The sequence below is a fragment of the Micrasema longulum genome, unplaced genomic scaffold (assembly GCF_059751315.1).
Source record: "Micrasema longulum isolate JH-2025_06_02 unplaced genomic scaffold, ASM5975131v1 h1tg000503l, whole genome shotgun sequence".
NCBI lineage: Eukaryota > Metazoa > Arthropoda > Insecta > Trichoptera > Brachycentridae > Micrasema > Micrasema longulum.
The window spans coordinates 767,942-793,262 of NW_028277700.1; the positions used below are offsets into that span (position 1 = coordinate 767,942).

General features: G+C 30.0%; 1 protein-coding gene across 1 annotated transcript; it reads left to right on the plus strand.

Annotated features, from left to right (window-relative positions):
- Positions 1-661: 661 nt before the first annotated feature.
- On the plus strand, positions 662-18,804 carry LOC148281033 (facilitated trehalose transporter Tret1-like). The gene is made up of 2 exons (XM_088227439.1): positions 662-1,055; positions 16,327-18,804. The coding sequence occupies exons 1-2, from the start codon at positions 974-976 to the stop codon at positions 17,694-17,696; spliced, it is 1,452 nt and encodes a 483-aa protein (XP_088083565.1). The 5' UTR covers positions 662-973; the 3' UTR covers positions 17,697-18,804.
- The last annotated feature ends 6,517 nt before the right edge of the window (positions 18,805-25,321 follow it).

The window sequence follows — 25,321 nt, forward strand, 5'->3', positions numbered from 1 at the left end:
TTACAGGCAATTGAAGATAACTGTAATCTTCAGATTACTGGTTAAACCTGAGGATGTTAAAGAGCTCGCCCTCTACCGGATAGCTCGATACTTAACAGGTCTGGGCAAGGAGGAGATTAAGAAAATGTCAACTCTCGCCTTCCACACTGTAGCCAGGATCTTTATAAACCCGGGCTTGGAAAACGAGAACTGTTCACGGTGACCCGTCGCAATATATTTTCACAGGTTGCAGTGACGTCAGAAGCTTGCAAAACACCGACCCCTACGTCTTAAAATAATAAAAATGGATAACTTCCAATTGAAATCGGGAAACTGCACTGGCTTGGATTAGGGTTCATACCCTAGTTATCTAGGAAAAATAAAAAAAACTAAAACAAAATTTAATACCTTAAGTCTTAAGGAAACTCATGAAACTACATAGTATTGATACTATAACATTTGTCATTGGGTTTTAACATTTAATCATGATATTTGTCGCAAATTCCGCAGAATCAGCCTTATTATGATTTTTACTATGTAAAGCACGTTTTGTGGCAGTGAGGATCCTTGTACATGTATAAAATCATTTTGGAACGATGTAAATCGCTGGCGGAAATAGTTTTGCAAGGAGATTAAAGTTTTCATGGACAGGAGTTAAGAAATCACCGTACACTTCACAGGCCGTTCAGTCAGTAGCTCATATCTGATCGAGCTAGGTGGTTCATACTTTTGCTTTCATTCGACCGGTGAACGTTTATCAAACAATCGGCATTTTTATCAACAGTAGAATACACAACATAAAATTAATTGAAGTGATTTGCAATATTGGTCTTAAATAAAAAAAAAAAATTTACCTTTTACGTTATTGAACATTAAAATTTCTATTAGTTTATACGTGTGTTTTTTTATTTACAATACAAAACTTAATGTTTTTATGAAGTGTTTAAAATAATAATATAATTTGATGTGTGTTTGTTTTTATTAATTTGTTATAATGACGACCGATGCAGGAAACATTGTAATTAATTCAATTGCAAATAACAAACAATGGTCGCAATGGGTGGCAGTATTTTTTGGTAAATATAATAATCTTAACCGTCCATATTTTGAACGGTAATTGTTTTATTTATTTTTTTTAATATAAGCAAATTGGTAAACACATTTTTAAAATGATTTTCCTTGTAATTTAATTTTATTCTGTAGTTGTTGGTAAATATAAAATAAAATTATTAGGCACGTCCGCAACCGTTTGTTTTTTTAGTCAGCTGACTGATTTTTGTTAAATATCAAAAAAGGCCTAAAATTAATTATAAAAAAATGCTATAAGTATTAAATAACAGGATTTTTCTTTTACGGCTTGGGAACAGCATTTAGAAAAAGTATTTTACACAATATTTTAATTCAATATTTCCAGTCTCTAAAAACCTATCTGCTTCAGGCTACTTATTTACGATCTGTAAGCACATATTCCCTATGGATAATTATAATTGGTCTCTTTAATATCAGCATTTGTTTTTTCATGTTTTTTTCAGTACATCAATGACTAATTCATCAAGATCATAATTTCCCTTCCGTACCCAGTGGTGCATAGGGCACAGAATTTGTAAACCAAATGCATCGTATTTTAACCCTTTGTTACATAAAGGTAAGACGATCAGTACGCTTCAGGTGCCAGTCCAGAAACAATGCAGTTTAAACATGTTTCAAATCGTTATTTCACGTCTTCCCTCCCAGGAATCAAACCCAGGACCTGATGAATAGTAGGCGAACGCGATTATTACTACACAGCGAGGTAGACTTATCTCACCCAATTTCCTTATTCTGGATTTTAACTAAAAGCAACCATCGGATCAAAAACAAGGTCCTGGGTTCTGGTTCTATTTTACTTTCAGAACTGTATTCTTCATCCGCTTAGACACAGTAAAATGAACACACGATGACTTATTACATAAAAAATAATAACAAAAAAAACAGTACGATGTTCAAAATGTGATAGTTATTTTAAAAAGTAACCGACAGTTGAATTATTTGAAATTGTTAAATAAATGTATATTTAGTCGTTTTACTTATTCTACCAATCAAGGCAAATTTAATTCAATAGTCGGCGGACACGTGGGACAAAATAAAAGCTGGTCAGCTGTATGTTCAATAATTTTTCGCGCCCATAAGACTTTCACATACATAAGAGTTATAGAAAACACTAGAATGTAATCAATATAACATTTAAAAAATACAATATTATGAAACAAAAAGTAAGAATAGTTCTTAAAAATATAAACACTGTAAAAGAGGGAAAAAATTGTATAAATTAGAAAAATAAATAAATAACAAACATATTTAACATTTTTAAAAAGTTAAAAAGTTTAAAGCAGAGAGGTACATATGATAATAATACAATTATTATGAAATATTAATATCCATTTGATATGGAACACACACATTGTTTTTTTTATTCTACAAGGCTCACGTTTAAGACATCGATGTTGTTAGCATATTGGTTCGCTCGTACATGCATCCGTATTACAGATAAGGTACTCCCTGGTCAATTACTTTTTTTCTATGTTCTTACCACCTCGGTTTTTAGAGTTTTGGGAGCGTGTACCTGGAATAATAATTTGCCCTGATTGGATCGTATAAGGCTCCAATGGTCGCTGGATAAGACGCTTGCTTCACGCACGAACCGAGGCGTGAGAGTTTCCTCGATTCTCGGTTAGATAACAAATTTAATGCTGTGTGCCCTAATTGCGCTTCTTAGAATTATGCTGTGAAAAAAATATATTCTTAGACATTTTCGATGAAATCAAGATAATTTATCCCTTCAATGCCCAATTTTTCTAATTCTAACTAAAAACGTATTTTTTTTTTTTTTTTTTTATTCAAATACTGGGTAAAATGATGAAAAAAAAAACTTTTTTTGTTAGTTTTTATTTCAATTTTTTGTTTCAGTAGACAATATGCTACAATGGCCATTATTTTTTTAAAAATAAATTAAAACAACGATTCTTATGAACATATAATAATGAAAGTTGCGAAAAACAAATAATACTTCAAATCTTTAAAAAAAACAAATAAACCACCCTTTGAACTTTAGCTAAATTACACTTTTGATAGAATACGTGCAACTGACTTCTTGTTTTAAATTTTATCGCAAAATTTTACCCTGGTGGCGAATTTAAAAAATAAATTTTAATGGCTAGTACGTAAACAATAAAATAAACTAGTCACTAAATGATAAACATATTTGAAATATCATAACATATTGTCTACGCTGGGCATTGTAAGGTGTAATGATTTGATATGTACGTCTCATAATACTTCAGTATATTGTAGGTACTGTTGACCTTATCTGAGTGGTTAAAAAGACTCAAGGAACACTCAAGTGTCTTGTTTAATGGATCAAAAATTTAGAAAAAAAAACTTGAAGGCTATTCACTAAGAATTTTATGTAATTATGTGTACTTTGCGTTAAAGTTTTATCGTTTATTGCTTATTTCCGACCAATCGGATCTAACAGATGTGTGGTATCGACTGAATGACATAAAATGAATTATAAACAATCGTAAATCCTAGATTTGATTAGTTGATTCTTCATTATGTTCTCATTGCCAAATTTCACGTTTCCGTTAACAAAAACCACAAACAAAATTATCTTGTTAACTTTAAATATTTTTTCCCACTATGATAGTTAATTCAAAAAGTCCAAATATAGTGGCGAATATCAGCAAAATGTACCAAGAGTTGAGAAAAATCACCTTTGGTTTTGATTATTGCACCGGGAATCGAAACCGGTATTCCTGCGCCGCGATTATGAACACTATCTTCATCGGCACGGTTTAATGTAAAATCGATATTTATGTACGAAAATGTATATATTTGTTTGGTTTCGTCGGTAACCTGTAATTGATTATGTTCAGAAAAAAACAATGTAAACAAATTGTATTTCTCATACAAAAAACATGATTTTACTTTGTAGATAAAACTGAAGATAAATTTATAAGAAAACAAAATAACTTTTATATTTTCCAGGTAATATTTTAAACAGTATTTTGAGTTTGCCTGACAATTTTGTAGATATATTTCACCACCAGATTGTTGATAAGCAAACTGCCCCAAGAAGAAGCACAAAAATGAAAAAATAAAGGTTTTAACTCATTAGCTTTACAGAGATCAATAGCTGGGCCACCACATATCGCACACCGCATCTGAGAACATAAAACTCCTTGGCGGTGCCCACATACACGGAAAAGTTGCTTGTTGCCGAACGTGAAAAGGTACCCGAAGAGAAGTCTCTATAATCTGGTAGTCTTAGCATATTTGTGCAGGAAGAAGGTAACCCAAAGTACATAATATGCACGTCACAAGATTGAGAAAAGAGGGAAGTGAATTTTTCAATGACTGAGATTAAACTAATTGGACATGTTCAATTCACCGAAATGATTAGAAAACTTTTTACAAGCCTTACAATTATTTTTGGAACCCACCAGATCTGTATATCTGACAGGGCCTACAACAGGGCCACGGATAGTTGCAAGAAGCTCCATTCGGTAATCATAGAGAGGGGTAAAGAGACAGACCACAAAATGTGTTCAGAAGATTGATTTGAATATCCGCAGCATCACGAAATTTGTCATTAAATTTACCACGACCTGATAAAAACTGCATAGTCCAGTGATCAGAGATAAACCCAAAAAGGTATTAATGCGCTCACTGAGTGAACGAAAAATAAAAAAAGAAATGTCAACCTCCCAGAAGGGGAAAATTCCCATTGCGATGATCAACAGATGAAAAAATTGAAGGAATACAGATGTACAAACAAAGGCAGAATGGTGAATGTTTCGCAGTATGTAAAGTGGCCACTTAAACCAGCCAATGACAGATCATTGGCCTTGCAAATGCGTAGACGTCTATATTCCTCCTCTAAAATGTACTCCGTTTCTGTTTCAATATGTAAATGATAATATTTACTAATTTAAAAATGAGTGTTTATCGATTGAGTCGGATATCGAACTCCGGTATTTTTCATGATAGTGCGTTGTGCTATACCACTGCCTTAGGTGAGGTACAAAATTTATGACACTTAAATATGGATCACGAAGCAGGCAGATAGAATTATTTAATGAAACCGGTTAAGTATGATACTCACATTATGTGCGTATTGTAAAGGACATGGCAAAAACATGCGAGGTGTTTCAGTTTGGTTTCCAACTAGGTCAACTAAAGATAAAGTGTCTTAAATGAGTTTTTAACAAATAATAAACTAGTCACGGAAACGAAGATACGAACGATTGTCAACCCAAAATAAATTAAAATCGATAGCGGTAATTTTGAAAATCATCATCATTTTCTTATCCGAACCTAATGGTGCACAGGGCACTGCATTTGGGCTTGAATAGCATTTTTTTTGTCACATAACCAACAATATTTTTCGCTTCATATGCCAGAAACTATCACTTATTGTACTGTAAAAACACCTATTTGAATATAAATATAACAACGTATATGGACAATATTTTACGAAGAGAATATAGAAGCCTAGGCATTTTTATTGTATCCATTCATTAATTATTTATTTTCTGGATCAAATGTAAAATAGGGCACTGCATTGATACACCACCTGAAGTGCATCTTGATCAGTTTTGTAACATGAAGATAAGATGATTAGAGTTACGCTTCGGGTTACTGTTTATTTATTTTGTTACTCTAAAAGCTAGGAAATTCGTGTAAAATAAATTTCAATTTTTCCGTTTTCTTGATTAAATTAATTTAGTTTTTTTTTTATTTTTTTTATTTATTTCCAAACACTTTAGTCATTTATATTATGAGGACACAAAACTCAAATCAATTTGACAAAAAAAGTCCTGGGTCAAATTTGAACGAATTGAGAACCAGCACATCAAAATTCACATCAGCACATCAGCAGCATCATTGAAAAACAAACACAATAAACACAACTTCGAAAAAACACCATATCAACATAGAAATAACAATCAATCTATTTTCCGTGTGAGTACCAATGATGTGATTATTCAATACTGCGTGTGAACAGGGAAATATATGGCGTTGATGATAACAACTATGATTGGTCCTAGCTGATGAATTTCTCAATCTGTCCGGGCGAATAAAAAAAAAACAGTTTTGAGTCTGTATTATAACCAGAATCCTGAGCAAGGGTTATTGACTCAATGGCCATCTGCAGGTTCAAGTTGTCGTGTAAAAAGAAGTCTTCCTAGTAGTGTAGTAGTTGTCGCGTTCGCGTACCACAATTAAGGTTCCAGGCTTGATCCCGGGAAGATTTTACAAGTATTTTTTCCTATGTGGTTTAACATCGTAATATTTTATTTTGGTTTGATAGAAGTTACCAGAACAGTCTGGAATCCTGAATTAATTGAAAATAGTAGAAATTTTAGATTATTTACTTAATTTTTTAGCTCTTGAGTTTAGAAATGGAATATTCTCAAGAGTGCCCCGTAATATAGAGGCCGATACTTGTGTAATTCTCGTATTTGAGAGAATGGGCAGAATGATTGGTTATTTAAAATGAAATTTTATGTTTTGTTCAAGGAGCCCAATGTCTTTAGATACGATCCTTTCCCAGCAAAGCGAAGTGTGTTTCTTAATGCTCAGTGTTGAAATTGTCAAACGTAGTACCTATCTGCTGACAATCCTTTCACTGTGACTATATTAAATTTATGTAGTTGATGATTGTGAAGTTTATCATTTGGTGACTAATATAAAGGGCGCCGTAGTTGAGAAACATTAAAAAGAGTTTAATAATATTCCAACCTATTCCTATAAAATGAATAAAATTACTAAAATGGACATAGACTTTTCTGATACAAGTAAATACAGTTTTGAACTACCTTTTGTGTTAGCAATATGATTATGAGAATAAAAGATAATATCTAACGAAGGCCCTTCATATGATTTGGCAAATTCACAGTGAAAAGGGCAGTAAAAGTAGTAAAATTCAATTCAATTTCAATTGCGATCCATGAAATTGAAAATTTTAAAAGAGTAACTCGTTTATTGAGTGTGAGTGAAGCCGATGGGAAGACTCACTCTCTTGTAAACGGTTTCAGGTATGTGGAGGAAATACTTTAAATATTTTTATTTCAAATCATTGAAAAATCGTCAAGTGTCCAACTCTAACTGAACCATTTTCTTTAATCTGGATTTGGTCCTTGAGAGTGATTCCCTAAATTCATTTGCAGGAAACACCAAGTGTATTCCTTTAGGCTGTTTTTTTATATGACTTGTGTGGAATGTAAGAATTATTTTGGTATCTGAGTGACATATTCATCTCAAATTCTTTTATTTTTTCTTCTTTTTAAATTTGAGTGTCTACTGTATGAACCTTAAATGCGTTATATAGACTTTCCGTATTGAATAATGAGGGTTTTTTTTAAACATATTGTATTTTTGAATGAGAGGCTTTTACTCTGGAAACCTAATCTAAGTCATTTTTACGTACACTTCAACGCATATTCGCGATTTCTGACGCAAGGTTGCTTAGATCGCCGCGCCGTGACCTTTTGAACCAACTTAGTAGCTGGTGAGAGCTAACTGGAGATGGTTGGGTCTGTATTGCCTCGGTAAGTACTATTGTGGTGGCCTCCGTGGTGTAGTGGTCAAGACGCTTGACTCACTCACGGAAGGTTCCGGGTTCGATTCCCGGTGAGAACACAAAAATTAAAATGTGATTTTTCTCAAGCCTGGGTGCTCTGTGATGTAATTCACCACTGTAATTAGGCCTCCTGGCCTGTTGTGGTGCAAAAAAAAAAAAAAAAAAAAAAATGTGAAAAAAAAAATTGTTATTCAATGGTAATTGCGATGTTGCGCGTCAATTTGACGTTTATTTAAGCTTTGTGTAACTGTATTTGTTTTACAATTCAACTGTAAAATATTTGAATAGAATTGACCGTGGATTTTGTTTTATTTTTAAAAACAAACATTAATTTTAGATGCAAGAACAAAATGGTTTTTCCTCGATAGCTAACTAAATGTGGAAGAGAGAGAACATCTATTTTAGAAAATGATCATGATTTTTCTCCCGCGGATACAGACTACGAAGAGAAATATTACGTGACCCAAAACGAAGTCAGAAGTGATGTCGAAGACGAAATCTTAGAATAGATTGAATTTGCAAACCAGCCAGTAGCCAGAAGATTCTTCAAAGCCCTGGCCTATTAAATGAATCCACTAATTTTGCAGAAACGCCATCGACATCACATAAAATCATACTACAACGTTCACAAGTTGAAATATTACGTGGGACAATTGGTTCACGTTTGTACCATCGGCTGAAAGTTTGCTGAAATCTTTCATAGAATGCCCAATATGGCCTTTGTAAATTATTACACTATCGATTACCGTAAAAAAGCTAAATACCGAAGAAAAAATACCAAGTCGTCTTTACGACTGCGATGCTTTCATTTATGAAAAAATTGAGCACTGATTTGACTTCAGTACGGATGTTTAAACGACTGGAAGCCCCAACTTTGAAGCATTTGTTACGTGACAATATAAACAAAATACTTCAAATAATGCAACAAGCGTCTCCAAAGACCGCCAGTGATGAGCCTGCACAAAAGAAGTGTCACTTGTTTGGGTATTTTTCCTATAAAAAAAGTAAATGTCCAAAACAAAGTGCTTCGAATACAAAAAAGCCAAATGCGGCGAACACAGTGTAGATGTGTGTCAAAACAAGATTATAAAGTCAAAATTATTCTGTGAGACTGTTTTGCAATTGGAAATGCAAACTGAGTTGAAAATATTATTGAAAATCAGCAAAAAACTGTCGATTTAAGTTTTAAAAAAATGTTTATGAAAAAAACTTTTTTATATTATATTATAAACATTAACAGTTAGAAGTATGAATAAAAAAAATGATGTTTGTTAATATTAATATTTAACCACTTACCGACTTTTTATATCTACCGGTTTCGAGACGTACCCGTCTCTTCGTCGGGACTTTTACCTTTTAAAAGGTTTTAAAGGTGAAATTATATTTAAGTATGCTTTGTTGTAGTGATTTTCCTGACGTAGAGATGGGTACGTCTTGAAACTGGTAGACATGAAAAGTCAATAATTGATTAAGTAAATATAAATACTTACTAGCATTAATTAAAATGTTTGACCACAAAGTTAATGCTTTGAACATATTTTTTTTAAAACTTTTTCTCTATTTTTTATTTCAACATTCTAATTTAAATAAATCTAAAAAAAAAAAATAGTTGATGTTACAAAATATAGTAAATAAAACTTATTTTTAGTTTTGAACGTCCGACGTATGATAAGGTTTTATAATATAATATTTATACATATTACAAAAATATTCTGTATGTTTTCTAAGTGTCCTTTTCCTCTAATTATTAATGGAGTTACAATTACAAATAAAAAAATGTCTTTGTTGTTGAAAAAATTAGGAATTAATGCTTTAAAACGTGTAATAGAGGATGAAAACTTTGATTTGACATAGTAATAACTCAATTTTATCATGTTTGGAGTTTACCGTAGTTTACCTCTTGCATATACACGTGTTTTCCACGTTAAAATAAAACATGTTTGAATAACAAACGTGTTAAAAAACATTATTTCACATAAAACTAGAAAAAAAATCATAAAAATGTTTTTAATATCTATTGGGAAACGACATTTATTGAATTTTAAAATAAAATAATATAATAAAAACAGTTTAAAGTAAATCATAATAATAGCAGGCGGTTTTCATAAAAAAGAGTTATTTTATTAACATAAACGGCAAATCTGCCTTTTACGAACATTTATAATACTAACATTTTGGCATAATGTTTTTTTTTTTTTAAACATAAATTTTCTTATACCCAAAATTTATTAATAAAAAATAAACCTAAAAATTATACAGCACATTCAGTATAAAATTTAAATAATAAAACATTCTACAGTAATACAAAAAGAAAATCATAAGTACTGTTTCATACAGCTGGGTAAAGTGAACAAAAAACAGTGTGTATCATGAAATGCATGAATAAATAAATATAATTACCATTCACCATCTTTGAATAAATTCAAAAGGTTTGTTCCATAGGAACAAAACCCTAAACTAAATATATCAGATACGTGGGAATAACTGTTGCAGAGTTCATGAAGTCTATTAAATACGGCATTACAAGTATACACTGTCCGTGAATTGTTGCTACAAAACGGTGGCACCTGTCTATCCATTCTTCTAGGCACCCTGAAGTTGATGAGAGATAAAAGTTTAGGGCAATCCCATATTGAATTTACAATTTCGAATAAATTAAAAGGTCTATAATTTTTCTTCTATCGTTAAGTTTTAACAAATGTAATGTTTTTAGTAAAAAATATGATCATTATTTAGTTATGATTTAATCATCAAACTCCTATTAATAAGGCACTGTATTGGTACTTGACTTACAACGTATCTCGGTTATTTGATATTTGAAGGCTAAATGTACAGATCCAGTCCAATGAATATGAAATAGTTCATTGAAAATCACCTCATTCCCTTTTCGTGCATACAAAATGCAGAATATTTTGATCTTCTGTTCAGGTGCCAGTCCAGGAAGAATAAAATATTACTGGTCAAAATTAAGAAGAAAATAGTCTGGTATGCGATAAGGAACCGGAACCCTGAATGAGAGTTTTCGACTGAATGGCTGCTCTCAGGTCAAAATCCCTAATAAATCAATCAAGCAGAGATACGTCCGCCTCGTTGTGCAGTGGTTGGGGCATTTGGCTATTTTTCCTGACGTAGAGAGTTAAAGGGTAGACGTGAAATATTGATTTTAAATGTTTATTTGAACCGCAATATTCCATTATTTCTAGACTGGAGCCTGAGACGTAAAAGTGATCACCTTACCTTCTAAATACGCTGAATTTGAATGTAAATTTATTGCAACGGAGAGAAAAAACATTTTTGTGAAGGAAATATGAAAGTCTACGCATTTACAAGGCTTATAACCGGTCATTGGCTAGTTTAAGTCTCCAGTTTACACACTGCGTAACATTCATAAGCCATGTAAATGCCTAGACATCCATATTCCCTTCTCAAATATTTTTCCTCTCTGTTTCAACAAACTTAGATCTAAATAACTCCCTTGGAAGGAAATATATCCAATCTGCAAATATTTGGACATAGTCATAACATTGTTGATGCTGGATTTGATTTACAAATGCGGTATCCTTTGCACCACTAGGAGCAGAAAGGGAATGATGATGACAAAAAAATAACACATAAACAGCTCCCTTGGAAGTTAAATCCAGTCCTTGTCTATAAAAATTTGGACAAACTTAAAATATTGTTGAAAAAAAACAGTTCAAATTACTACATTATTCACGATTGAATTGGATTCAATTTTACTATTGACGTTTTTAGTAGGACAATTGTATTTTTTCTTTTCCAGTCATATCTACTCGTAAATGTGCCATCTGATTGTTTAATATCTTATGGCCTCCGAAGTAGGGAACGTGCTCACAATAGGATAAAATTATGTTGGTATTGCGTGACTGCAATGCAAGTAAAAACGATTCTTCATGTTCGTTTTATTACCTACATACTTTGCACATAACAATAATGTAATACTTATAAGCTTGGTAATTAAATGCGGAAATTATACGCTATTAGTTAACAATTTTATTTTACTATGAATTAGCTGCAAACAGTATTTCTAATGTAAAAGAAAAGCACGTTATATTTTAGTTAAAGATCAAAATTAGTAAATAAGTCAAATGTATTTTTGGTCTGCTTCGTGGTGTAATGGTCAGCGCGTTTGCTTACCATGCAAGAGGTCTCGGATTCCCGACAAGATTGAAATGAAATATTTATTTTAAAGGGAGTTTTTACCCTAGAATATTTCATAGTCCCTGGACTGGTACCTGAAGGCAAAGACTAATCTTACCTTCATGTAACAAAAAATGACAAAATACGATGGAATTGGTGTACCAATGCAGTGCCCTATGCACCACCATTAGGTGGGGAAAGGAAATGACGATAACGTTTATTTAAAAAAGAAATAAAAAATGTCTCTCTTATTATTTACTATAATTTAATTTCATTTTGGATGTAATTTTTTTCAAATCGTAAAACACTGTTAAAAAATCGGAAAAAAAGTTTTAATAGAGCAGAATTTTGAACTTCGGACCTCCTGATCTGGAGACCGCTACACTACCCACAGGATCACATTCGTATATTTAGTAAAATTTGTAGTTTTTTATCTTACCTAGTATTTTCCTCATAATTATTTCCCCATAAGAATCAAGTGGTGCATAAGACACTGCATTTGTACACCGAATGGAAAGTGAACGCCCTTGTCGCAATTTTTCAGTCTTTTAACCCAAACTTTTCAATCTTTTAATAAATGCTTACAGATTATTTTAATAAATGCTTACCATGACATATGATGACAAAATACTTTTTTTGCTGAAAAGTTTTAGTAAAATTTTCTTCAGTATTAGATAGAATCACTTTTGTTAAGCGTGCTTGAGTTATTGTCTTTTAAATCAGCGCTATGTAAGTCACCCATTATGATAAAAATAATAAATATTATAACGGAGAATACATTACGATACCCGCGAAAAGGCTAAATATTTTGTGAGGTGCCACTTCATTATTTTGAATTACAGAGTTTTCTTCATTAATTCCGATCGCGTATCAACCTAACTTTTTTTGTGAATAAGTATTTGAAATATCTGAATATTTTGTCTGGTCCTGGTAGCACTATTTTAAGCGACAGTCATCTTTGTTACCGTTTTTCAGATTTCTCCGAACACCAAAGCAATGCATTGTCAGGCCCAAGGGCTAAAATTTCGGAGTGTCCGAAATCACGATTGACTATATCTCGGAGGGCCAATAAAATCAAAGCCGAATTTTCTGATACGTAAGAATCGGCTATATCCAACTGTAACCTGTCAGTTACATAAACGTCTTAAATAAATACGATGTTTTTACGTTTTTGTCATGGCGTATTAGAAATTGAGTTCAAGATCAGTGACGTGCGATGAGGGCCATTTTTTTTTACCGCAATCCACGCTTATAAAAAAATACTTCAAAAACATTCAAGGTGGATACTTATTAATACGGAGTATTATTTCATTTAAGATAAACGTAAACTTATAACGTTTAATAACTTACGAAATCGAGTTTTTGATTACTTCAATACTTATTTGATAAGGTTATTGACAAAAACTTCATAAATAATTTGTCATAAACGTATGTACAATTATTTTTTGTACAAATATTTCACAACAGATCTAATGTTTAAAGTCCATGATAACCATTGCAATTATAATCGAGTTTTTAATAAAATTTAAAAAAAATAATTAACGTTTCACTTCAAATGTATGCATAGGTACATTTAAACGTAAATTTTGCTTTTATTAATATTTCAATAAGTTGAGAGTACTCGATGGAAATAAATTATAATTTAAATTACAACGTATTTTAGTTTTGGTAGACCAATCGAAAAATTTTATGTATATATTTATTTTTTTATTTGGATAACCAAAAGCCATATTTATCTTATATATAAAAAAAAAACAAATTACAAAAAAGCTAATTATAGGTTTTCACAAGTAGCATCATAGTAAGTAAAAAAGGATTCTCAAACATAAAATTAACAATAATCTAATGTAAATCAAAAGGAAAAAAAAATACTATGAGTTATTTCGAAAGCAAACGCCGCAAGTCAGAATGATTATACGCAAATAAATATACTTATGTTTAATGATTTTGTTAGTATCGTTAAAATTATTAAAAATTTGCTATAAATATGAATTTCGCCTATTTTATATTTGCAGAGGTAATGGTGATATTTTTTTACATATTTGAATTTACGATTATTCAATCGATCACCACTATTATTATCTTTTTAAATGCATATACATACATATATGTGAGCCCATATAAATATCAAAAAGATTGTCTTCTAAAAACATTAAACGAAATTAAGTTATGTGTACAGGAGATCTGAGGAAGCCTTTATTTGTTCAATTAAGTTTTTGTTTTTTTTTTTTTAATTCTAAAGGGTTTTTTGACGAATGTTGTCTTAAGCTTTGGTAATTATTTATGCCTTTTTCGTAAAAAAAACTTCAATGTTCTATTTCTGCAGATTTGTGTTTTGGTCTGTTGGGCAAAAACATACCGAGGTATAGAAATAACAACAGAGATGGAGAATATATAAGAGAAAAAAGTAAAAAAATATTTGTCATTTGTGTCATATTATGTCTTAATTCTGTTTGTTTTTAAACTTGTTCATGTTAACTTGTATCAACATTTTATGATGTTCCATTTCAATAAATTAACAATTTTTCATAGAAATATTTTGAGTTAAACATTTTTTTTAATACTGTTTTAATAGTTCAATAGCATTTCAACCTTTTATCAAAATTTTATTCAATAAAATTTGACAGTTTGACAAATTGACAAGCAATATTTTCATGTCATAACCGGTTTACACAATGAGTTTTTCTAGGATATTATGCCGTGTGTAGTTCGTTCTCTTTTACAACGTTCCGGATCACATTACAGCGTCCATCGTCAAGGTTGATGTTATTTGTGTAACTTTATATATTTAGAATTTGTAACGTGTAAATGTCGTTGATGTATATTACTTGTTAATTTTACATCTGTGTTGTTACACAATCTACGATTTCATGTGATTTTTTTATTTCTGATTCCTAAGATGATTTTAATCGCATCCCATCATATCTGTTTACATTGTCGGGATGTTTGTTAATCTCGATTGCTTCTTTTACAAATCGAATTTGGTGACTTTCTGGCCGCCTTAGGATTGTCGGCTCATAAATGCCCCGTTTCTATATGGTGTTCTGTCAAAGTAAATTTTTCGGAGTAGCCGAGCCTGGATGCATTCATGTTCTACTTTATTCTTGTGATTTTTCTGACAGTATGGCGATGTACGCGTTAAGGGAGTTTTTCACGATTTTTTACCTTGTAAATACAGTTGGTTATGAGAGAGTCACGGTCCCTTGCTGATTTTAGAAGTATGCATAGATTCTTTTGTGATTTTATCGGAATATTACTAATATTATGTGATATTATAGACTACATTTCATATTCTAGGATCAACAATGAAACTTGATTGTAGATATAATGGCGTTCTAAGACGTTATATATTTTTTCCTAAATACGCTTATACGAGTGTAATTTTTAAAAATGTATTTAAATTCAATTACTGTAAAAATATTTCCTTTTAAGATTTATTTTTGGCTAAAATTAATCGTGTTCAAAATCTATTTGAAAATACTTAAATTTAAGGTATGGTATTTAAAATTATTTAAACAAATAGATTTTGGTCATATTAAATTGAATAATCAATAACCCAAAAACCGCCATCTTTTATAGATCTAAAAATGTGTATATTATAATTTTTTATAAAGAAAGTTTTTTTATGTACTTGAAAATATTATGCTGTCGATAAAAGGTATTATTTTAGAGTATGAAAATACACGCTACGAAATACATTTTACTTTGAAAAGAAGAGATAGTAATTTATTCGATAGAATTGACTACCCTCCATTAAAGTAATATTTACTATTACAAAAGTGTTCAACCGTGCCATTTTAAACGTGAATTTATTTAAATAATGGCAAAATACATCTGAAAAATGCAAACTAGTATTAATTTATTCGCAATTTTACGCGTCAGTAGTCATATGGAAAATGATTACACAATATTTTACCACAATGTAAACAAATCTAGGCCTCGCACGTGTGAAATATTTTATTTATCCTCATACTTGTATAAAACTACAGACGGTTGCCGACAATAATATTGGCTGATAAAAAAATTGGAGATTATACGACTTAAAAATAATAGAAATTCAAAAATAAAGTAGACTCTTTTAACCTACTCTCCAAAATTAATCTAAATGTCCCCTTTCACGTAACAAGAAATAAGTATTTATTCCATCTGCCAGTTTGTAGCACTAACTATGCACAACACTCTTTCCTCTATCGTTCTTGCTCTTACTATAATGTTTTTTTTTCATCTATTGATATATTTTACATACCCCTTAATTAATTTAAAAATAAGTTAAGACTAATTATTTCTGGCTGCGATACGATCCCACTTACTATTTAATGATGCATACTCCTGAACACTTACTCCCACACTAATACACATAAACACACATCTACATTTACTCTCATACAAATACACATAAACACATCCCACAATTTAATAATATGTATGATTTTTATTTAGAAACTTTGCTAGTCTGTCTTTAAACTGCATTTTAAAAAAATGTTATTATTTCATTGTCGACTATTTGTTTCTTTAAAATAAATAAATTTAACCAATTGTAACATGTTTTGTTTGTTTTTTTCTAGCTACCATCACTCTTTTCACAGCAGGGATCTGCTTCACTTGGACTTCTCCATCACTAGTAATTCTTCAATCATCAGATAACAGTTTCAATGTGACCAATGATGAAGCGTCGTGGATCGCCTCTCTGTTGCCATTTGGATCAGCACTCGGACCGATACTCGGATCATTCCTAGCAAGACAGATTGGACCGAAGAGATCGATACTTATATCCACTATACCTTTCACAATTGGCTTTATACTTATTATTGCTGCTGAAGGACCTACTTTATTGTGCATCTCAAGGTTTATTTCAGGAATCGGCGTCGGATTTAGTTTCACATCAGTTCCTATTTACATAGGTGAAGTATCCGAAAATCACAATAGAGGAGCATTGATGATTCTTTTTACCATGATGTTAAGTTTGGGAAGTCTCTTTGTTTCTGCTCTAGGGCCTTATATTTCAATAAAACTCATGGCAACAATTTCACTTATTTTTCCGGTTCTCACACTTACGACGTTCAGCTTTATACCCGATTCTCCTTTTTATTTAATGCGATTGGGAAAGGAAAAGTTGGCTATTGACTCACTTATGTGGTTCAGAAGGCAGAACGAATACCGGTCAATTGAAACAGAAATAGACTCAATTAAAAAAAATGTAGAAAATAATAAAATGTCTTTCATAAGTTGCTTGAAAAATATTAAAATATCACCTAATCCTAAAGCGTTAGTTATAATATTTTTAGTGATTTTGGGTCAGCAGTTTAGTGGAATTTTAGCAGTTTCTTTTTATCAGGAACAAATATACCGAGATACTCGTATTCCCATGAGTCCTGACTTAGCCGTCATTCTTTCTCAAGTTATCAGCAATATATCAGGTATTTCTTCGATATTTTTCGTAGATCGTTGGGGCAGAAAGCCATTATTATTGCTTTCATCTTTTGGTTGTGGAGTATCGACCGCTTTAATAGGATTATATTATGAGTTGTCATACCTGCAGGACAGTCAACCATCATTCAGATGGTTACCCGTCATTGCTTGTAATATGTTTGTTATTTCGTTTTCATTTGGCTTAGGACCTATTCCTTATACGGTATTGGGTGAAATATTTTCATCAAACTTCAAAGAAGTTGCCATATGTTTAGTATCAATCTTTGGCGCTCTAACTGGGACTTTTGTTGCTAAGATATTTCAAATCGTAAACGATCTTTACGGATCGATTGTAGTGTTCTTTGGTCTTTCTGTTTTCACGTTTACTATTTTATTAATCAATACGTTTTTAATGCCTGAAACTATGAATAAGAGCATAGATGAAATACAGAGCCTATTGCTGGGTAACAAAAATAAAACCATGAGCGAAAATATTGAAAAAAAATCTCACATTACGAGGTTTTAAGTAAAGCTTTCGTTCGAAATATTTTGAAAAAAAAAACTTCTGCTAAAATTAAATCATCGCGTGTAACTTGTAAAACTAAAAATAGGTACCTTTATGAAATTTCAAGTGAAGATTGTTCTCTGAAATGCCATGTTTTTATTGTGTTGATGAATGGAACTTTATTATAAATACTATACCAAATAAAACAAAATGTAACTTAGATCGTGTATTATATGATGGGAGATACATTCCTTTAAAAATATGAAAAAAGACTTGATATTTTCAATAAACATGGAAGATTGGTTAGAAATAGTATATGCATAGTTAAATAGACACTGAAGTTCAATTAAAATAATACATTGCAGTATTTATAAATAACAGTATTTATGAGTAGCCTGTTTTAATTTCCCAAATAGATTAAAAAACGTTTTTTGCCTGATTAGAACAGTAGCAAACTTAAATGATTAAAACTATAACAAATAAAGGAAGTAAATATTGTATTGATAATGTGGAATCGTTTATTGATCCGAGATAGTATAAGAAAAAAACATAAAAATCTGTATACTCTAATCTGTGTAATTTCTTTAAATTGTACGATTATATAAGATTAACTTTTTTTAGGAATCAATAAAACAAAACATTTCTATTTGTTCGTACCTAATAATAATGATGTTAAAGGGGACCACTTGAAACTAAATTACTTTTCTGGTGATACAAATATAAGAAAATATTGTGATATTAGTATTAAATCGAATTAGTGGGAACATTTCATTATTTTAAATAGGAATACATTTGTCGTCTAGAATTTTAATCGATATTTTATTGCTTTTATAAAAATAAATACGTTTTACAATTTTCACAAAATAATGTAATGAAACCTAGATTTAAATTTACAAAATAAGTATGTTATACAGTAATATGCATGTAGGTATATTCAATACCTTACTGATTAATACTTATTTAATGGATTTAAACAGGGCTAACAACGCGTTCGTTTGTTGAAATAAAAACAAGAATTGTGTAGATTTTCAGTCACTATTTTCAATATTATTATTTTTTTTAAAGTCCCAAATTTTTGTAGAAATATGAAAGAGTATGTATCGGACAGACAGGACGCACGCAAAGAAAATAATTAAATGCAAAAGGGAATGTAAACTTGGGCACCCGAAAAATTAGCAATGGCGGAACACTTCATAAAACATGATATTTTTCCACCTTCGAACCGGAGATTCTGCATTTACCCAGAAACTGTAGTGCACGAATAATAAAAGAGGCAATAGAAATACACATACACCCAAGTCACATAAAAAAAGACAATGGGCTTAAATTAAACTCACCATGGTTGCCGGCATTACATACTCGAATGACAAGCAACAAAATGGCGCGGTAAAAACTACCAGTACATAAACACTTTATTATTTACAAAAGTTTCGGAACAAGTCCAATCTTCATGGGATTACCAAGAAACATCAACATTATATGTATTTAAATAAGAGTTAAATAATTTTAATTGTTTTTACGAACACCTCCAATAAACGAAGAACGATTTTTTCTTGTTTAACTATCGTGATGTGGGTTGTTTGCATTATTTTTCATCATTGTGGTTAATGTCAACTCTGGTGATGATAAACGCTGCTATGCAATACAAAAGATCGACCCAGAAAAACTCAATTTGCATTTAAATTAAACTGAAAACCTAAAAAATTTTATGACCTCAATTTATTTTTTCGAAAGACCACTTTATTTTTTTAAATTTATATAGGTAATATACATAAAGCGTTGATTTTTGTTATATCAAAACATATTCAATTCTGTTTCAGTCATTTTCGAAGCTTGATAAAGTCATGTACTTTTTTATAACGACCTTAACCTGTATTTTTTAAGCACTTTATCAGTGTATAAGAATTACCTTTTTTAAAATTGAATTAAACAAAACCATATTCTTTTGTTTGAAATATATTTAAGAAAAAAATGTTTGTGGTTTTTTTTAAATTACTAAAAACATTATTTCAATAATAACCAGGTTTATAGGTACACAAATTAAATTATTGTTTTTTATTTGAATTCGGTTTAATATTATTCTAATATTCACAAATTTAATTGTTTTCCCCGATGAAAATAGAAATCCAAATTGTCCATTATTTAATTAAATACAGAAATTATAGTGTTCCTACTGCTGATTGGGTAGGTGTTTTTTTTTTTGCAAAAATGGTCGAATAAAAATATTAACCCTTTTTAATATTATCTAATACTGTTAGCAAAATTTTATGTTGTAAGAAGTAATTTATAAGATGATTTATTCATATTTACATAGAAATGAAAAGCTACTCTACATGTCAATTATTTTATCACCCTGTTACCAAATAATATTGTTTAAATTAGGTTGTTTTATTTTGACAATAACACACAATATTCTTAAGGACGTATTTGTAACGCTCGCATTGTAAATAAAATAAATAAAATGTATTCTGTAACTTGTTAAACACTTATTTACTTATAATTTATATTATGTATCTTTACAATTTTTTGTTTTCCACGAATCCAGTATTTTTTTTTTTTTAAATGAAAAATACAGTAATAAATTAAACCATAATATTTCACATAAAGTGACATATAAGTTTATACATATAAAAATATTATTTATGTACTCGTAAACATTTTTCAATAATCAAAGATTTTTTAATATTAATTTTAAGAACATTAAGTTACTGTAAATTGGACGGGATAAGGACAAAAATGCTTGAAGAGAGGATAAGGAGGGGAGGGGAGATGTACATATTTATTATTATAATGTCTACTAAGTTACATAAGACACTTTTAGTATAAATTTTAAACCTGACAGAGTGATGTTTGTGTAATCTATATTTTTAAATTTTGTATTGTACATTGAAAAAGTCCAACGAAAAAAAGCATTTTTAACATACGATGTTTTACTTATTGGTACATGAAACAGGTGGTACCGTCTACAAATCCTGGCTGGCACATGTATCGTTATTAAACCAAGCAGCTCTGTACAGTCAACCATTTCTGTTATAATTTTGTAATGCAGTAGTTGGTCCGCACACGCTCTGCGGTAGTCTGCTTTATCATTGTAGTGTAATATTTGTCTTAACTCAATACAGGTCTAAGCCCCAAGGAATCCCCAAAGTTGTAATTTTTGAGTTTTGTCTATTTCATTTTTATTTTAGAAGTAACAGATGCTTAGAAGATAAAATAGTATTACTTCGTCATAATTTAAAAAATATATATTTTACCTTATAACCTAACTTTTACTTATAAAATCATTTAGTTCATTCAATGTTTTAAATTATATTAAATTAAATTTAAATTTAAATTCAACGTGAGAAATATGCGAAAAGGCAATAATTATCAGTAAACATTGCCGACTCGAAAATATACAATATAATCGTGTCATAATGAAAAATCAATATACTATAAACGTTTAATAATAAAACGTATATTATTACTTCGTGACTTAGCAGATGAATGAACTTCATAGACTTCACGATCTGCTAATGTTACTTAATATCATTGGATATTTGTTATCCATTCACTTTCTGAAATGTGGTTTGTGGTTTCGCATTCGTTATTTTCCTTAAAAGTATTTTTCCTACGGTGTACGAAAAGCCTTGGAAAACAGTATGTAAGAAAGTTGTTACATAAAATAACAAATTTATGTAATATTTGGCGTGAGAGTAGATGTTTCCTGAAGGAATGTAATTAAAACGTATTATTTTCGATGCCGTTACAATAAAATGTTGGCAAGAAAAAAATACCGTTTCAGCAAGAATATTTTAAGTGTTATATCAGAACAGATATTGGATTTGACCCTAGGCATTTAGAGGGCCTAGATGGAAGAGTTGACGAAAAATGGATTTTCAAATATTTGCAGAATAATATATCGTGTGTATACTGGCAAAAAAATTTAACTCTCAAATTCCTGTTTTGAGAATTCAAGCATTTAAGTATTGTTCCGATTCTACTCTTTTACATTTTATTTATTATACCTTTTACATTTGATTTAAAGTGCTCATTTTAGATCATGTTTTATATTTTTCCGTTTTTTAATTTTATATTAAGTTAATATTAAGTAGGCAATTTAAATCTTTTAGCCTGAATAAAATTACCGGTATACGACTTAACCTTAAATTTATTTTTAAAACTACAGATATATGAAATTTGATATGACTAGTGTATTTTGCCAGTTCGTAGAGCGTTAAAAACTTTACAAAACTACATAATTAAGTCAAATCCACATATTTTCGATTTAACGTTTTTTGCCAGTATACCCACGATATGTTACTTGAACTAGTGAGGTAGGTCATAATTTCTGTTAATATTCTCGTTTCAGAAAGGTTCTACGTCTCTTTTGAAATTCCGACTACACTGTTTTCATTTTAATTTGGCTGAGTCTAAAATCTTTTCAAATGTAAGATTGCAATTAACAATGCAGATAATGCCAAAAATTATTTTTTAAATATCCAAATTCTTTGAGCGTAGTTTTTTGTGAGTGATCACTTCAAAGGTAGTGTGTATTTTCATTAAAAATAAATGTAATAAACCTGTAAGCTAACTTTCAATTATTTAATTACATTTTCATTTAAAATCAATGACAAATCAGGCCATGTAGTGCAAAAGTAAATAATTCCTCTACATTGCATTGTCTAACAGAGAACAAAGAGCTTGTTAAAAATTACAAGGAAACGATTTTGAAAATAAATCAGTTTTTGTTTTTTTTCTGAAAAGCGCTACTGCTGTACAATTTCGTAATATTGAAGCCAAGGCGTTCTATAGAAAAGCAAAAACAAATTTGGAATTGTGGTTGTATCAAGGAGGTAGTATTTCCTTCTCTAAGGCATAGCAGGAGGGGGAGCGACGATAAGGCACCTATCTGCTTCATAGCTTGACCGGGATTCGGAGCTTCTTCAGGTATTCAAAAGTCGTATTCGTTGCCTAATAACAACACAGCTTGTACTCGACCTTTTCAAGTAAACGAAGCAAGTGAAGATTTACAAGTAAACGAAGCAAGAAACAAGTAACGACGTACTAACATTATCGTACTTTGATACTCCAAAGATCAACCTAGCAGCTTCGTTCGAAATTTAATGGTATGTCAAAGATACGAATCGGTAATGCAATCTTAAGAGAATATGAATTCGTGACAGGTACAATGGATAGCGTAATAGGAGCGCATGGCGTTCTATCCTCTCTGTTTATCCCAATTGAGAAATTACATGATGGTAGTCAATAGTGGACATAAATAATGGACGATCAGGGCAAGATGCTACAAATAAAAAACAAGCCGGCATTGCACGCTAAGATAAACGCTTTTTGCATTATATTTTATTTTATTTTACTTTATTTGATTTTATTTTATTTTATTTTATTTTATTCTATTTTATTCTATTTTATTATATTTTATTCTATTTTATTCTATTTTACTCTATTTTACTCTATTTATTCTATTTTATTATGTTTTATTTTATTTTATTTTATTTTATTTTATTTTATTTTATTTTATTTTATTTTATTTTATTTTATTTTATTTTATTTTATTTTATTTTATTTTATTTTATTTTATTTTATATTATTTTATTTTATTTTATTTTATTTTATTTTATTTTATTTTATTTTATTTTATTTTATTTTATATTATTTTATTTTATTTTATTTTATTTTATTTTATTTTATTTTATTTTATTTTATTTTATTTTATTTTATTTTATTTTATTTTATTTTATTTTATTTTATTTTATTTTATTTTATTTTATTTTATTTTATTTTATTTTATTTTATTTTATTTTATTTTATTTTATTTTATTTTATTTTATTTTATTTTATTTTATTTTATTTTATTTTATTTTATTTTATTTTATTTTATTTTATTTTATTTTATTTTATTTTATTTTATTTTATTTTATTTTATTTTATTTTATTTTATTTTATTTTATTTTATTTTATTTGGGAAATCAACAGTTCTACATACATATTTATAGTAAACAAACAGATAAAGTGTATAAACTCAGAACTAATAACAGATTTCCACATAGTATACAAAGTTAGTAGAGATAATATATTACATATCAAATAAATACATGTAATTTATACATATAAAAATGTTATTTTCATGTACTCAATATCCTCTCTAACTTCCTCTCTGGGAAAACAGAGTGACGTACTAGTATTTATAGTAGTGTCAAATTGAATTTAGTACCTCTTTGATTTGAATTTAATGGATGTTAATAAAACGTCGAATCTTCAGTGACATTCTCTATGCACGATTACCCAATATGGCAACCCATGGCCTTCGACAGATGAAATATTTCCTTGAATTCTCTGTACTTGTATCTCTTCTGCATTTAAATTCATTAAATGAAGTCTCGTTTAACCTTGGATGCTTAAAATTAGTTCGCGTTAAATGATTAGTAGGAATGATGCATTGTTCAAGTGTGAACCGGAACAGAAGTCAAACGTTTTAGGTTCTTCTGGTACCTATATATAATTATCCCATGGTGAAGGAAGTCATTTTTGTAAGTGTAACGAGGGTCTATTTTGTTTTGTGAAACTTTGATAACACGTTTAATGATATTTTAATTAGACCTTAACAATTAATAATTGAATATTTGTATTTAACCACTCACCGACTTTTCTATGTTTACCGGTTTCGAGACGTGCCTTTTATTTACGCATGTTTGTCCTAATTAGTGCATGTGTTTATTAAAATGCATGTCGTGTTGGTTTTATATTTTTGTGCAACAACTATGGTGAAGGTGTATATAGGGTTTTGCATGTTGGTTTGCATGTTGGACATCAATTGCCGACACAGTGGCCTGGATACTGTTTGGAACAGACATGGAATCATTGTGATGATGATTGTTTACTAAAATACCTTTATCAATTAAATGATATCCTCGTTTGATATTTCGCTATTTTAATACACAAATGAACATCGTCCAAGGATTCACCAAATATAACCTCCAAAAATCTACATGTACAAAAAACAAAAGGTTTTCTAAAATATGATTTAAATCAACTTTAGTACAATTTCTAAGGGCTGTGCTTTACTGCTAGACCGCGGTGTTTAGTTTAGTATTTCAATGTTTTTAATATTTTCCTTTAGTTTTTGATTTGGTCGCGCTGTCTCGAACACAAATAAAAATTTATATCTTTAACATGAGCCAAGTATGTGCACGTTGCAAATACAATGTTTGAGTCATTTTTAAGAGTGATTTATTTTTGCTTATAAAATAAAACCGTTTTAAAGTCAACTATGAAAGCAAAAATACAAACAAAATCATAAGAACGATAATTTTTTTAGGAAAAAATATAAAACAACTTTGTTTTTAACCATTTTATTTATATTGTTTTTTGGTTTTTCCACCGACCGGTTCCACATAACCAGGAATGTTTGTGCTTCAAATAATTAAAAAAAGTAATTCTACCGACTCTGCATCTAAAAAAGTTTTTCTCCAAAATACGAGTAAATGGTGACAATTTCATGGTATTGAGCTGGTGTTCTAAACGCTCTCGCAGACATATTTCTCGTGTATTTACATACAAAATACACGAGAAAAAATGTTTTCTCGTGCCGCGAGAGTGGTTCAGAATAGCACCCCATGTCCATTGAAGCATGTGTTAAGTCTAGA